Source organism: Hyla sarda, chromosome 1, assembly GCF_029499605.1.
Source record: "Hyla sarda isolate aHylSar1 chromosome 1, aHylSar1.hap1, whole genome shotgun sequence".
In the NCBI taxonomy this organism is placed as follows: Eukaryota; Metazoa; Chordata; class Amphibia; order Anura; family Hylidae; genus Hyla; species Hyla sarda.
The window spans coordinates 500,028,212-500,044,681 of NC_079189.1; the positions used below are offsets into that span (position 1 = coordinate 500,028,212).

General features: G+C 41.9%; 1 protein-coding gene across 8 annotated transcripts in view; it reads left to right on the plus strand.

Moving 5' to 3' along the window:
* TMEM232 (transmembrane protein 232) overlaps positions 1–16,470 on the plus strand; it is a 244,565-nt gene that overhangs the window by 116,231 nt on the left and 111,864 nt on the right. For all 8 annotated transcript variants that reach the window (XR_008847464.1, XM_056537479.1, XM_056537476.1 and 5 more), the window contains exons 9-10: positions 788–902; positions 9,359–9,575. Coding sequence is in view for 7 of the 8 variants with exons in the window: in XM_056537479.1 (XP_056393454.1) it covers positions 788–902; positions 9,359–9,575 (332 nt within the window). In the remaining variant the exon portion in view is untranslated. The remainder of the gene's footprint in view (positions 1–787; positions 903–9,358; positions 9,576–16,470) is intronic.

The window sequence follows — 16,470 nt, forward strand, 5'->3', positions numbered from 1 at the left end:
CTTTTGTATGTCGGGGCCATCACATAAACGGCTATCCGGCAGCGCAGACTGCTTCAGCTGCCACCAGATAGCCGTTTACGGTGCCCTTTGCTGACGATCACTTACCTGTCCTCGGGGCTCCGGGGCGTCCTCTTCGGGATCCCCTGCATCGTTGGTGCTCTCCATCGTCGTCATCACGTCGCTGCGTATACCGTCCCGTCATCCAATAGGAGCGCCGTGCGTAGCGACGTGATGGCGGCGACGGAGAGCGCAGATGTCGGGGAAGCAGAGGCCTTGCCGGAGCGTCGGGGACACCTCGGGGACGTGGCGACAGCGATGGACTTCAACATCCTGGGCAGCGGTGATGAGCGGTGACAGTCCGGAGCAGCGGGGACAGGTGAGTGCAACTTCCTCTAACAGTGGTCTACAACCTGCGGACCTCCAGATGTTGCAAAACTACAACACCCAGCATGCCCGGACAGCCAACGGCTGTCCGGGCATGCTGGGTGTTGTAGTTTTGCAACATCTGGAGGTCCGCAGGTTGTAGACCACTGTCCTATACTTTACATTGCACGGATCCCTCAACATACGATGGTTTCAACAAACGATGGTCCGTTTGGAACGGATTACCATCGTATGTTGAGAGACCACTGTAGACTATAACCTGGGATGTCTCTAACCCTTTTCTAACTTAAACTCATCAGAACATGAGGTAACATTTCTAATTCTGAAAGAGATCAAAACATTTTATTTACTGCTTTAATCATTAGATTTTTATTTTCACTATTGTTTTGTTGCTTGCTTACAGGTTGGATGTACTTCTTGCCTTATTAATCTTGGGAGATGCTGCAAAAAATGACATTTTCTATTTAAGAACATTAGAAGAAATTGGTTGTGAATTTCTAACAACTTTTCAAAGACAGGTAACTATGAAGATCTGCAACTGTATTACACATGACAGTTTTCAGTAGATCTCTTTGGGTCTGGCCTGTAACTTGCCTTGTAAGGCTGTGCTTTCACTTGGCAGTTTTTTTGGAGAACTACCACTGCAGTTTTTGAGCCAAAGCCAGAAGTAGGTCCAGCACGAAGGAGAAGTAGAAGTCCTATATTTCCCATTCCTTTTGAATCCACATCTGGATTGGCTCAACAACTGTTGTGCCGGTTTTCCAAAACACTGCCAAGTGGAAACCCAGCCTAAAAGCAGGGACAGACCTGTGGCCTAATGCTCAATAGTCATCAGGGCCCAGTAATGTTGTATGACCAGAGTTCACTGCAAATGGTATCTGCTGTGTTTTACATGGTTGTATCAGCGTGCCCGTAAGTAGCACTACAAAGCTTGACCCCCGCATTCAATGAGTACTGTCTCCTGGATCAGTGTTAGTTTACTAAGCTTATCAACCTATAGATCCCTATAAATAGGAATCCAAAAAATCCCTAATTTCCCATATATATATTATCTTTATGGTGAACCCACAAGCTTTATTAAGGTAATTGTGCATAAACATATAATGAAGACTCACATGGATTAAAAATTAGCAGAGCGGTAGCTTAGCATTAGAACTAGTATATATCTACTGTGCATCAAGGCCAGTGTACTCCAGCTTATTCTGATTGGCTATACTGAAGTGGAGATGCCCGGCGTGCCTGCAGTACACGCTGAGCTAAATTCTGAGCTACTGCTTTGCTTTCTATTAAAATTGAGTCCCTACTCTGCCCCTTCAACATGTTTCGCTGCCTCTGCAGCTTTATCAAGAGGTAGCGGGCATATGAGCGCGGGCGTTCTCTGAGTTATATTTATAGATTACCTTGATGTTCATTTGATATCCTGGCAGCCTATCGCAAGGTGCTTCAATCACTATTCGCATCATGATTGGACAAAGCTATGATTGGCACCTCTGATGAACCATTCAAAGGTGAGAGGATATCTGCCAATCGTATACGGGTGTCCACTTTGCTTCTCGGATTGGTTAGGAGACAAGTCCATCATATGCGCATTCTCATCTGCGCAGTGGAAGAGATCTCGAGATTACGGACCTGCGCGATCTCGTCTGCGCTGGTACTTCGTTCCGTTTGCCGGTATTAGGTCTCAATGCGCCTGCGTATCTCGGTATCTACGTCATCTGCGCGAATTTAGTATGCGCAAGAACTTAGTTTTTGGGGGCATTTTGTCTATTAGATGTCCGATAAGTGAAGAGTTTACTAAGCTTGTTACATGGCTTGGTATTAGTTGGTCAGAGCCACAGCGGATCACTTTATCAATTGTGTATTCATTTACTTCTGTATATTCCTCACCTACACATGCCCCTATTACACAGGGGGATGTGTTGGCAACAAACAACGATTTAAAGGTGTATTCCATATCAACTGGCTAAAGAAAGTTAAACAGATTTATAAATGACTTCTATTAAAAAAATCTTAATCCTTCCAATAATTATCAGCTGCTAAAGTTGAGTTGTTCTTTTCTGTCTGGCAACAGTGCTCTCTGCTGACATCTCTGCTTGTCTCGGGAACTGCTATGGGGATTTGCTTCTACTCTGGACAGTTCCCGAGACAGATGTCATCAGAGAGCACTTACACAGAAAAGAACAACTCAACTTCAGCAGCTCATAAGTACTGAAAGGATTAATATTTTTTAATTTACAAGACTGTTTAACTTTCTGGAGCCAGTCGATATATAAAAAAGTTTTTTCCTGGTTAACCCCTTTAAAGCATACAATCTGCATACAATAAAGCATACAAAATGAGTGTTTACTTTTCATCCGCTAATTGCTGGCCCTATTATACACGCTAGCCTTTTTTTGGTTGATAATCTACCCATATAATAGAGCACTAAGGGTGACGAACTTCTGTCATAAACATACCCATCCTATCCCAACGTGTCCAATTTCCACTCAGTGTTACAAGAGAATCCCAGGTTCTCTATAACAACCAGCTTTGCACAGTGCAGAGTTGCATGGAGGAGGTGAAAGAGCCAAACCAATTTGCTATGATGCTTGTGTTTACACCTCCTGAAGGTGGGATATTTAAAAAAGCATCTGCACAGCTTCCTTTTAATGATAGAGAGCTTCATCACCATCATTCCTGATCTTGTTTTTTGTTCCTATATCTGTGTTACCTCATCTTGACCTTGTGACTCAACTACTCTTCTTGTGCTGTCTTTGTACTGTTTTGCCAGGTTTGATCTATTGTTTGTTTCACTGACTCTTCTTTTGGTTTGTGTTTCTGTACTGATTTTGCTCCTTTGGTGCAGACCTGTTTCTGCCTGACTATGCTTACTACTATAATGTCCCTGCACGTATTTCAGCATAGGGACCCACCACCCATTTGGGGGCTGCCAGTAAGGACAGATCATCCAAGTAGGTAGGGAAAGTGTTCTGGGAGCTAGCTATAGTATGTAATTTTCCCTATACCCAGGTGTGACATCTTCCTTTTAGAATCACAGATTCAGACAAAGAAGCACATAGAAACTACAATGTGAGGTGGGCCATTATAAAAGTTGGTTAAAGGGGTACTCCACTGGAAAACATTTTTAACCCCTTAAGGACTCTATACATTTACAGGAGGATCACAGTGGGTGTCAGGAGTGACATCCGCTGTGATCTGTCCTTAGCTGCAGGTACTACTGCTCCCAACATGAAGCACACTCAGCTCCATGCTGGGAGCTGTAGTACCTGCATTAACCCCTTAAGGACTCAGGGTTTTTCCGTTTTTGCACTTTCGTTTTTTCCTCCTTACCTTTTAAAAATCATAACCCTTTCAATTTTCCACCTAAAAATCCATATTATGGGTTATTTTTTGCATCACCAATTCTACTTTGCAGTGACATTAGTCATTTTACCCAAAAATTCATGGCGAAACTGAAAAAAAAATCATTGTGCGACAAAATCGAAGAAAAAACGCCATTTTGTAACTTTTCCGTTTCTACGCAGTGCATATTTCGGTAAAAATGACACCTTATCATTATTCTGTAGGTCCATATGGTTAAAATGATAACCTACTTATATAGGTTTGATTTTGTAGTACTTCTGGAAAAAATCATAACTACATGCAGGAAAATTTATACGTTTAAAAATGTCATCTTCTGACCCCTATAACTTTTTTATTTTTCCACATACAGGGCGGTATGAGGGCTAATTTTTTGCGCCGTGATCTGAAGATTTTAACGGTATAATTTTTGTTTTGATCAGACTTTTTAATCACTTTTTATTCATTTTTTAATGGTATAAAAAGTGACCAAAATACGCTTTTTTGGACTTTGGAATTTTTTTGCGCGTACACCATTGACCGTGCGGTTTAATTAATTATATATTTTTATAGTTCGAACATTTACGCACGCGGCGATATCACATATGTTTATTTATTTTTTTATTTACACTGTTTAATTTTTTTTATGGGAAAAGGGGGTGATTCAAACTTTTATATTTTTTGCAGTGTTATAGGTCCCATAGGGACCTGTAACACTGCACACACTGATCTCCTATGCTGATCATTGGCATGTATTAACATGCCTGTGATCAGTGTCATCCGCGCTTGACTGCTCCTGCCTGGATCTCATATACTTTCAGCTTTGACCGCCGCTTCTAAAGGGTTAATACCGCACATTGCCGCGATCGGCGATGTGTTGTATTAGCCGTGGGTCCCGGCCGGTGATGAGCAGCGCAACCCCGCTTCATATCGCGGGAGCCGGCGCAGGACGTAAATATACGTCCTGTGTCGTTAAGGGGTTAATCAACTGATTCCAGAAATGTAGACAGATTTGTAAATTACTTTTGTTCAAAAATCTTAATCCTTCCAGTACTTATCACCTATAGTTATTTTTGGATTTCCTTTCTGTCTGACCACAGTGCTCTCTGCTGACACCTCTGTCCATTTTAAGAACTGTTCAGAGCAGCATAGGTGTTACGGAGCTAGATGTGGATCCTCTAACCTGTGTGGCTGATGACTCAGACTGTATCGGGGAGCAGAGTCTAAGGTGCTGCTCATCTTCACCAGAGCCCGCCGCAAGGTAGGACAGGCTTGCTGCGGCAGGCGACACCCAGGTCGCTACCTCCGACACGGCTTGACCACACAGGTAGCTGGGCAAGGCGAGGTACTGAAGGATAAGGCAGTATTGTAGTCAAATATAGCAGAAGGTCAAGGCAGGCAGCAAAGGTGCAAAGTCAAATAACGTAGTGGAAAGGTCTGGATACACGGGTAAGGCAAACAGGCAATATGGAAAGCTTAATCTCCGGCTAGGGGCACTGAAGATCCGGCAGGGAAGTGTAGGAGGTGCAGAGACTTTATAATGTAGTGTCAGGTGCAACAACTAATTATGGGTGCACTGGCCCTTTAAATTTCAGAGCTCCGGCACGAGTGCCCTAGGAGACGGGGTCGCTCTCGCCAGAGCTGAGACACAGAGGAGGAGGCGGCAGCGGAGTGTGGTGAATGACAGGCTGGGATTCGCATGCGTACACAGGGACACTGCGCTCACGGACGGAACTTGCAGTACCCCCCCCCCCCCCCTTTGGTCTCCACTCCTCTTGTGGTTCAGAAATTTTTTGAGAAGGTCCTGGTCCAAGATATTGTCCTGTGGTTCCCAAGACCTCTCCTCTGGATCAAATCCTTCCCAATCCACAACAAATAAGCGTTTTCCTCGGACCAACTTGGAATCCAGGATTTCCTTAACAGCAAAAACATCAGAGGTACCAGAGATGGAGGAAAGCGAGATGTCCGTTTAAGGAAAAACGATTGTGGATGACAGGCTTCAAGAGGGAGACATGGAAGGAATTTGGGTCCGGAGAGAGGAGGGCAGATGGAGGGAATAAGACACGGGATTAAGTCGTTTTTTTACTTTATAGGGACCCAAAAAGCGTGGGCCCAGTTTATAAGAGGATACCTTAAAGTGGATATATTTGGCAGATAACCACACTTTGTCCCCAGGAGAGATCTAGGGAGGAGGGCGTATTTTCCTGTCCACTTGCGACTTCATACGGGTCGTGGCATGAAGAAGGGAGTGATGAGTCTTCTGGCAGATGGAGGCAAAATTCTGCACCAGTTCATCAGCCATATGTACCCCGGAAGAAGAAGAAGACAAGGGAAGAGGAGAAGGAGGATGAAGTCCATAGACCACAAAGAAGGGTGAAGTCCCAGTGGATTCAGAATCCCTATGGTTGTAAGAAAATTCGGCCCAAGGTAGTAAATCGGCTCAGCCGTCTTGCCGGGCAGAGACAAAATGGAGAAGATAGTCCCCCAGGACCTGGCTCACCCTTTCGACTTAACCATTGGATTGAGGGTGGTAAGCTGAGGAGAAGTCCAATTTAACTTGGAGACGAGAGCAGAGGGCCCTCCAGAACTTGAAGATGAACTGGACTCCCCGGTCGGAGACAATATGAGTAGGCAATCCATGGAGACGGAAGATATGACCAAGGAATAGCTTGGCAAGCTGCAGTGCAGATGGTAAACCTGGAAAGGGCACAAAATGAGCCATTTTAGAAAATCGTTCCACAACAACCCAGATGACGCCAGAAGAAGGAAGGTCAGTAATAAAGTCCATTGCTATTTCGGTCCATGGCAGTTCAGGAACTGGCAAAGAATGTAGTATACCAGCTTGGCATGAGGGGTCTTGTCCCGGGCACAGACTGTACAGGAACGAACAAAGTCAATGACCTCTTGTTTTAGAGTTGGCCACCAGTACTGTCGGGAGATGAGTTCTAAGGACTTATGAATGCCGGCATGACCGGCCAACAGAGAGGAATGACCGCATTTCAAGACTCGGAGTCTTAGGCGGGGAGTAATGTAGGTCTTCCCAGGAGGCAGGTGCTGAAGAGTTGCTGGTGCTGCGGAAATGACACAATTGAGGGTGATATTCTTGGTCTTGTACTTCAGAGGATCTAGATAGAGTATCAGCCCGAAGATTCTTCTCTGCTGGACCTAAGTGAATAAAAAAGTCAAATCTGGAGAAGAACAGAGACCAGCAAGTCTATAGCAAGTTCTTGTGGTCAGTATAAATAGTAAGTGGATGTACAGAGCCCTCAAAGAGATGACGCCATTCTTCCAAGGCCAACTTAATAGCCAAGAGCTCGCGATCTACAATTGTATAATTTCTCTACACAGGAGAGAGAGTCTTAGAGAAGAAACCACAGATTATAGTTCTTCCTTTGGATGATTTTTGTGTCAAAACTGCACCTGAACCAACTGAAGAAGTACCCACTGGCAAAATAAATGGCTTGCCTGGATCTGGTCTTGACAACACAGGAGCAGAAGCGAAGCCGGATTTTAACTGTTTGAATGCTTCTTTGTCCTCAGGAGTCCAGACCTTTGGATTAGCAGTTTTTTGGTAATAGAGATGATGGGGACAACCAAAGTGGAGTAGTGTGGAATAAATTTCCGGTAATAATTTGCAAAGCCAAGAAAGCGCTGAATCACTTTCAAGCCAGAGAGTCGAGGCCAATCCAGTACAGCGGACAACTTGTTAGGATCCATTTTTAAACCTTGTCTGGTAACAATATACCCCAGAAATGGAAGGCTGGTCTTTTCAAAAGTACACTTTTCAAGTTTACAAACGAGGAAAGCCGAGGTCGTGCAGATTCCATTTCTTGTCGAAGTTCCTCACGTCACTCAGAGAAATGAATATCAATCCGGGATGCCAAGTGTATAAGTTCATTCAAGTTAGATGACAATTCCCGGGCAGTAAGGGCATCCTTGATATGAATAGATAGTCCCCTCTTGAAGGTGGCGCAAAGAGCTTCATTATCCCATGATAACTCAGACGCCTTGGTACGAAACTGAATGGCATACTCGCCCACAGAGGAGTTGCCCTGCGAAAGACTCAGCAATGCCGTCTCAGCGGAGGAGGTTCGGGCTGGTTCATCAAAGACACCCTGAAATTCCGTCAGGAAAGCCTGGAGATTGGTTGTGAGAGCATTACTGCGATCCCAAAGCGGAGTTGCCCAGGCCAAAGCCCTTCCAGTTAAGAGACTGATGATGAAGGCCACCTTTGCTCATTCCATAGGGAACTGTTCCGCCATGAGTTTAATGTGCATGGAGCACTGCGTCACGAAACCACGACAGGACTTGGGATCCCCCTCATATTTCTCAGGAAGAGACAAGCGGAGTTTTGTTCCGGAGGAGACTGCAGCAGCGGAAGGCAGCACTGGAACAGGAGGAGGCTGTGGTTGTGGCGGTTGCTGCTGAGCAGTTAGCAACTGCTGCATCATGGCGGATAACTGGCTCAACTGCTGTGCCTGCTGGGCTAACTGCTGTGACTGGAGCCCCACAATAGAAGCCAGATCCGGATTATCTGGCATAGGAACCCCAGTGGGATCCATGGCCGGATCTTGCTGTTATGGAGCTGGATGTGGATACTCTAACCTGTGTGGCTGATGACTCGGACCATATCGGGGAGCAGAGTCTAAGGTGCCGCTGGTCTTCACCAGAGCCTGCCGCAAGGCAGGATGGGCTTGCTGCGTCAGGCGACACCCAGGTCGCTACCCCCGACATGGCTCGACCACACAAGTAGCTGGGCATGGCGAGGTACCAAAGGATAAGGCAGTAGCGTAGTCAAACGTATCAGAAGGTCAAGGCAGGCGGCAAAGGTGCAAAGTCAAATAACGTAGCGGGAAAGGCTAGGGGCACTGAAGATCCGGCAGGGAAGTGTGTGAGGTGCAGGGACTTTATAAGGTAGTGTCAGGTGCAAAAACTAATTATGGGCGCACTGGCCCTTTAAATTTCAAAGCTCCGGGGCGCGAGCGCCCTAAGAGATGGGACGTGCGGCTGTGACACAGAGGAGGAGGCGGTGTGGTGAGTGAGGGGCTGAGATTCGCATGCGGTTGTGTCCTGCAATGCGAATCCCAGCCCCACCGGCAGACCGGGACACAGGGACACTGCACTCGTGGCCGGAGCGCAGAGTGTAACAATAGGTTTGCTATGGGGATTTCCTCCTACTCTGGACAGTTCCTAAAATGGACAGAGGTGTCAGCAGAGAGCACTGTGGTCAGACAGAAAGGAAATTCAAAAAGGAAAGAACTGTGGAGTTTACAGCAGCTGATAAGTACTAGTAGGATTAAGATTTTTAAATAGAAGTAATTTACTAACTTCCTGGCACCCGTTGATTTAAAAAAATATATATATATATGTTTTCCACCGGAGTACCCTTTAAACAAAATGACCATAGAGAAGTAAGTCCTTGCTTTGATGCTGCACTCTATGTCTAGTCATGCATAATTTTACAAAGTAAGTAGAGATGCAGGCATTAAAATCACTCAGTGCCTCTGGAGGTTGCACCTCATATCTTGCTGTAACTGTTGCCATGCTACAAACTGTTTTCATGTAGGCCCCAGCTTTTATGTTAAATCAATGAAACCCTTATAGGAAAGGTTGATAGATTTTTATTTCTTTACAGCCTTTAATCTCTACATTGGGAACTTATCCAGGGCCACTGGATATTATTAATGTGTATACTATGGTGCTAGCAGGTATTTGCTTGCATGGAGCCACGTCTGAAATCCAAAAGCATGCATTTATTGGATTCCAGAGTGAAAACACATGGATTATGGAAAGCACAGAAGCCAGTTTGAATGGTTTACTACATTTTAATCCTCCAAATACATCAGATTCCGGTAAGTAAATTCAAGTACTTTATGTCCAGTTATTAAGCAACTTATGTAAGAACTGCTTATGACTTTATGGCTCAGTGATTGGCTGAGAAGGTATTTCCTATAGGGAAGACACATCAGCGGAAGTAGGAAGAAGAGGTAAGCAGCAGGGACTAAACCATCGGAATGGAAGCTGTGGGGCATTAGGGCAGATGTGTATGGTTTCTTTTTTATGTTATGTGCCTCATTTGTCAATGTGGCATAAACCTGAGTGCTTTTCAAATTGAGAACTTAGTGGTGGTGGTCATTCAAAGGGAGGTCTAAGTCTTTATTACCATATTTGGAGCAATAGAAGGAAAAAAGAAGAATGTGAGAAATGGTGTAGTAGGGGTAAGACCTCTCTGGGCAGCTGCACTTTTAAACAGGGTACATGTCCTTAGGATAGCATTCCACCAGGTGGAACTCACACAGTTTTGGAGATATTTAGATGAAAAGAATAAAAATGTTTTCAAAGTTTAAAGTGTACCTGTCGTCAACAAATACTTTTTATATAATGTAGATAATACCATTAAATGTATTATTGTAATATACATTGGTTAGAAATTGGGTATATTTTTGGGAGAAAAAATTCTGTCCCTGCAGCTATTGTCTGTGTGTCTCTATGATGAGTCCAAATACAGGAAGTGAGGGAGGACAAGCAGGGATCTGTGCAGGCTCCTGGCTTGTCAATCATCCTGATGTATGAGACAGGAGCATGTTATAGAGCCTCTGTGCACACTGTCCTGCTTTTTCTTAGTGCACAGAGCCTTGCTTATCCACCCTCACTTCCTGTATTTGGACTCCTCATAGAGACACACAGGCAATAGCTGCAGGGACAAAAATATAGACATTTTTTAACCAATGTATATTACAAATAATACATATAATGGTATTATCTACATTATATAAAAAGTTTTTGTTGACGACAGGTACACTTTAATGCTTTAAAATGAATCTCCAACTTGTATCTTCCTTATCTTCCTTCTATTTATATGTCCTAAGGTATGTGCTGTTTAATGCTTTATATATATTTTTGTGAAATCAGAGTTCTGTTTTTCTGAAACAGAGTGCCAAAGCCTCCTGATTCAGGTTCAAAAGTCCTATACAGCCATGCCCTTGACAGGTCTGCGTTAAATGATACTATACTGACTGCCTGCAGCCACCTCTAAAAGGAGCTTACTGTATACTCTATTATATGTCTAAGCTATTTCTATATTAAAATAAGATGCAAAACTTTAACAGAATAATGATCCTAGAGCCATAGCAATTAAGTAGAACTAAGAAGCAGGATATTGATACAATAAATCTTATATTTATGTTGTAATATTAATATAAAATATATTGCTTTATTAGGAAATGAATAGAATATATTAAAGTCTATACATCATTTCACACTATGTAGCTATACTGTTAAATGCTTATGTAGGATGTTTATGTTATGGAAGCACTTTAGATTCAAATTCTTTACATAAAATAGTAACAAAGAAATGTAAATATTCAGAAGTATATGACTCAAAAAAGTATAGCCCACAAAACATTTAAAATAAGAAAGGGAAATAGTAAAGGGAAAAATTTTCATTCAGGATTAAAACATGCAAATGCATAAAATAACACACACAAAAAAACAAAAAACAAGAATAGGGTAATAACAGTATGTGAAAAGGTGTACAGTAAGGCATCTTTTGTAATTAAACCTTACCTGGTGATCAGCTGATCAATTTGGGTGTCCCACCTCAGCCATTGGTAAGCGCCACTGTCACACCACCTGGCTGCAGAGGGTAAGATCTGCAGCTCATGGGAAAGCAGTGTCATCGGTCACTGATGGGGTGCCTTGATTATGGAGGCTACAAGGGAGTGAGGAAGGTGAGTTAAAGTTTTTATTGTTTTGTTAGGCAGGCTTGCCACATTAGGGGAAAAAAAATCCACTGGACAACCCCTTTAAAGGAAATCTGTCATCAGTGTCACTAGACAGCTAGTGCAGGTGGCACTGATGATCACCATACAGTGGGTATCAAAAGTTTGGGCACCCCAGGTAAAAATTTGTATTAATGTGCATAAAGAAGCCAAGGAAAGATGGAAAAATCTCCAAAAGGCATCAAATTACAGATTAGACATTCTTATAACATGTCAACAAAAGTTAGATTTTTTTTCCATCATTTACACTTTCAAAATAACAGAAAACAAAAAAATGGCATCTGCAAAAGTTTGGGCACCCTGCAGAATTTATAGCATGCACTGCACCCTTTGCAAAGCTGAGACCTGCCAGTGTCATGGATTGTTCTCAGTCATCATCTGGGAAGACCAGGGGATGTCAATCACAAAGGTTTTAAATGCCCAGACTCATCTGACCTTGCCCCAACAATCCGCACCATGGGTTCTTCTAAGCAGTTGTCTAGAAATCTGAAAATAGTTGACGCTCACAAAGCTGTAGAAGGCTATAAGAAGATAACAAAACGTTTTCAGATGTCAATATCCTCTGTTCGGAATGTAATTAAGAAATGGCAGTCATCAGGAACAGTGGAAGTTAAAGCAAGATCTGGAAGACCAAGAAAATATCAGACAGAACAGCTCACAGGATTGAGAGAAAAACAATTCAAAACCCACGTTTGACTGCACAATCCCTCCAGAACGATCTGGCAGACACTGGAGTTGTGGTACACTATACCACTATAAAGAGATACTTGTACAAATATGGTCTTCATGGAAGAGTCATCAGAAGAAAACCACTTCTACATCCTCACCACAAAAATCAGCGTTTGAACTTTGCAAATTAACATATAGACAAGCCTGATGCATTTTGGAAACAAGTTCTGTGGACCAATGAGGTTAAAATGTAACTTTTTGGCCGGAATGAGCAAAGGTACGTTTGGTGAAGAAGGGAAACAGAATTTAATGAAAAGAACCTCTGTCCAACTGATAAGCATGGGGTGGATCAATCATGCTTTGGGGTTGTATTGCAGCCAGTGGCACAGGGAACATCCCACAAGTAGACGGAAAAATGGATTTAATAAAATTTCAGCAAATTTTGGATGCTAACTTGATGCAATTTTGAAAGTGTAAATGGTGGAAATAAAATCTAACTTTTGTTGAGATTTTATAAGAATGTCTAATCTGTAATTTGATACCTTTGGGAGATTTTTCAATCTTTCCTTGGCTTCTTTATGCACATTAGTACAAATTTTTACCTGGGGTGCCCAAACTTTTGATCCCCACTGTAGCTGCTTCAGCTGGTTACTGCAGCTCCACTCCCCATTTACTTGCTCAGGAGCTGAGCTATAGTAATGTGTGCATCACCACTACTACACATTAAAAGGAGCAATCAGCTTCTGGCCCCATTCACTGTGTATTCTGGGTGCCATAGCTGTGCCAATCAACTGAGGATAGACCATTAGTCATTTAATCCCAGAAAACCCTTTTACTTCTTTATTCGTTACTTCATAGTTTTCATGCCGTTAGTATGAATCTACAATGTAAAAATTATGGAGAAAAAGAAAAAAAAATGGAATTAAAAGTTTCCAAACTTTTAAATGGTATTGTGCACTAGGTGAAGGCCAATGTGATGGAAATGTAGACTAAGTCCCTCATTACTGTTCGCTGTAGAGCAGACCTGAAGCATTACTTTTCAATTCATCCACTTGGATTATAGAAAGGCATACATTTCGTTTATGTGAATATTTCTAGTATGTTGGAGCAGCATTATGTTTAGATTCACTCTTCCAATAGACTAGCATCAAATGCATACTTTTATTTTTGTTATATAAATAATGGAGGAACCTAGCTATTAAAATATTCATATATATATATATATATATATATATATATATATATATATATATGAAAATATTCATAGCCCCCAGCATCCCAACCATGCACAATATGATGTTCTATTATATTAGATTTGAACTCAAAACCCATTATTGTGAAAGGCTATAGATACAGAGAAAATATTTGTTTCTGGATTCAGTTTTATATGTTACAATTCAATTTTTTATTGGACTTCACATATCATATTATATGGTATATAAATTGTATGGAGGTGACAGTAATGTTGTGATGAAATTATTTTTGCTACATGTCTCCGATACAAGTTTATTTTTTCTAAAATGACAAATATTTGGCCTAAAGGGGGAGATTAGTCAAAACCTGTCCAGAGGAAAAGTTGCTGAGTGGCCCATAGCAACCAATCAGATTGCTGCTTTCATTTTGAAAAGGCCTGTGAAAAAATGAAAGAAGTGATCTGATTGGTGGCTATGGGCAGCTCAGCAACTTTTCCTCTGGACAGGTTTTGATAAATCTCCCACAAAGATTGTTCAACTATGCAATTGTTATGCTTTTAAAGGGGTACTCCACTGGAAAACATTTTTTTTTTAAATCAACTGGTGCCAGAAAGTTAAACAGATTTGTAAATTACTTCTATAAAAAATCTTAATCCTTCCAGGACTTATCAGCTGGTGTATACTCCACAGGAAGTTCTTGTCTTTTTGAATTTCCTTTCTTTCTGACCAAATTGCTCTCTACTAACATCTTTGTCCATGTCAGGAACTTTCCAGAGCAGGATAGGTTTGCTATGGGAATTTGCTCCTACACTGGACAGTTCCTAAAATGGACAGAGGTGTCAGCAGAGAGCACTGTGGTCAGACAGAAAGGAAATTCAAAAAGAAAAGAGCTTCTTGTGGAGCATACAGCAGCTGATAAGTACAGATCTGTTTAACTTTCTAGAACCAGTGGAGTACCCCTTTAAGTTTAGTTTCACTTTTACATTGGGACAAGCATAATTTCAGACCAGAAATATTAGAATATGAGATTATACATGATATTATTAAATTACAGTAATGAGCTATCCAAATATCAACATAATATTGGCCCTCATTTACTTAGAAAATCGGGTTGTAAGTCTATCTTGCTTTCTTACCCGACTGCATTTTTCCCCTGGTATTTATTATTATGTCGCATCCTGTTTGTCGCACGTGGGTTTTGTAGGTTTTGGTTTCCAACTCCTCTGAGTTGTCGGGAAAAAATCCACAACAATTCAACAAATTCGGGTTGGAAACCTTTATAAATACGTGGGAAAGCTCAGAAATGTCGGGTTACGCCCCTTTTTCGGGTTTGGGAGAATCCACATCGGGTCCGTCGGGAAAAAATGTTGCATCGTGTCGCAGACTGGCGCACGATGTCTGCGACATGACGCAGACAAAGATGCGCCAAAAATACCCGACAAAAGAAGTCGGGTTTAGAATAGTAAATGAGGGCCAATATTTTCATATGATTACATGATATTACAATAACAACTTCTAAATTCATCATAAATTCCAATATAATAGGATTTGTAGCAGCTGGAGTAACACTGTTTGGAAAACGCTAATTTAGGCACAGATTTCAAGCCTTAATTCTTAAAGAATCCTTAATGTGAACATGGCCGTACCTTGTATCACGAATAACATTCTAAGATTAATGTTTGGACCAGAGGGTGGCTTTAAGTCTGATATGGAATAGAATTAAAAAAAAAAAATAACCCTGAATCATTGGTTCATTAATTTATTACTAGCGCTGAATCAAGCTGCAGGGGTTTTTCTTGTTTCCATGGTTTATGCCAGCATAGTAGGAATGTATGTTTGTTATCCACAGTAACATGTCCATATAATGTAGGTAACAGAGGTTATTCAGAAATTATATACATAAAGTCAAATATACCTATAATGGCCACAAACTCTATGATAGTTTCTATATCAGCTTGGTGTATTATTCCTTTCTTTATAAATGCTGAGCACTGATGTTTTGTGTTGCAAATAATATAACCTGCAAAGCAGGACCTAATAATAGAAAAGAACAATTTGGGACAATATCATCTGTGAGCCTAAACGCAGGGTTATCCAGGAATATAAAAAAAAGAGCTAATCTCTTCCAAAAACAAAAAACAGCTCCACACCTGTCTTCAGAGTGTGTGAGGTGTTACTTGGCTCCATTCACGTCAATGGAGCTGAGCTGTAATACCACACACATCCTAAGGACAGGTGTGGTGCTGTTTTATGAAGAAATCAACAGTTTTTCTAACTCTGGACAACTGGAGGGGATAGAAAGTCCTGAAAAAATTGGGTTTGTTAGTTACAGGGGTTGTCTAGGATTTGAAATACACTGCTTCTTTTTTTTTTCTTTTTTTTTTTCTTTATTTGCAAAAATAGCACTCCTATCCACAGGTTGTATGTGCTATTGCAACTCGGCTCCATTGAAATGGAGGGCTGTGGACAGGAGTGGCACTGTTTTTACAAAAACTTCCTTTTTAATTCTGGACAAGCACTTTAATCTAGTTCACTGAGATTCAAAAAGTTTTCGTGGGGGCCAGGATTTTCAACCCCTTAAGGACTAAGTCCATTTTTGACCTTAAAGGGGTACTCCGCTGAAAACATCTTATCCCCTATCCAAATATCTCTGCTGCAGCACCCCTGTCATTCGGTGCACGAAGTGAACTCCACTCTGTGCCGATGACTGGCGATGCCAGCCTCCATGCCCCCTCCATTCACATCTATGAGAGGAGACGTGATGGCTATGTACTAGCCGTCATGCCCCCTCTCAAAGACTTGAATGGAGGGTGTGTGGCGTGATGTCACGACTGTGGAAGCTGCAAGCGATCTAACATCTTTTCCCTTATCCTTTGGATAGGGGATAACATTTTTTCAGCTGAGTACCCCTTTAAGGACCAAGGCATTTTTTGAAAATCTGAACTGTGCCACTTTATACTTTAATAACTCTGGGATGCTTTTACATATCATTCTGATTCTGAGAATGTTTTTTGTGACATATTCAACTTTAAGATAGTAGTCGATACTTGCATCATTTCTTTGTGAAATATTCCACAATTTCATGAAATATTTGAAAATTTTGC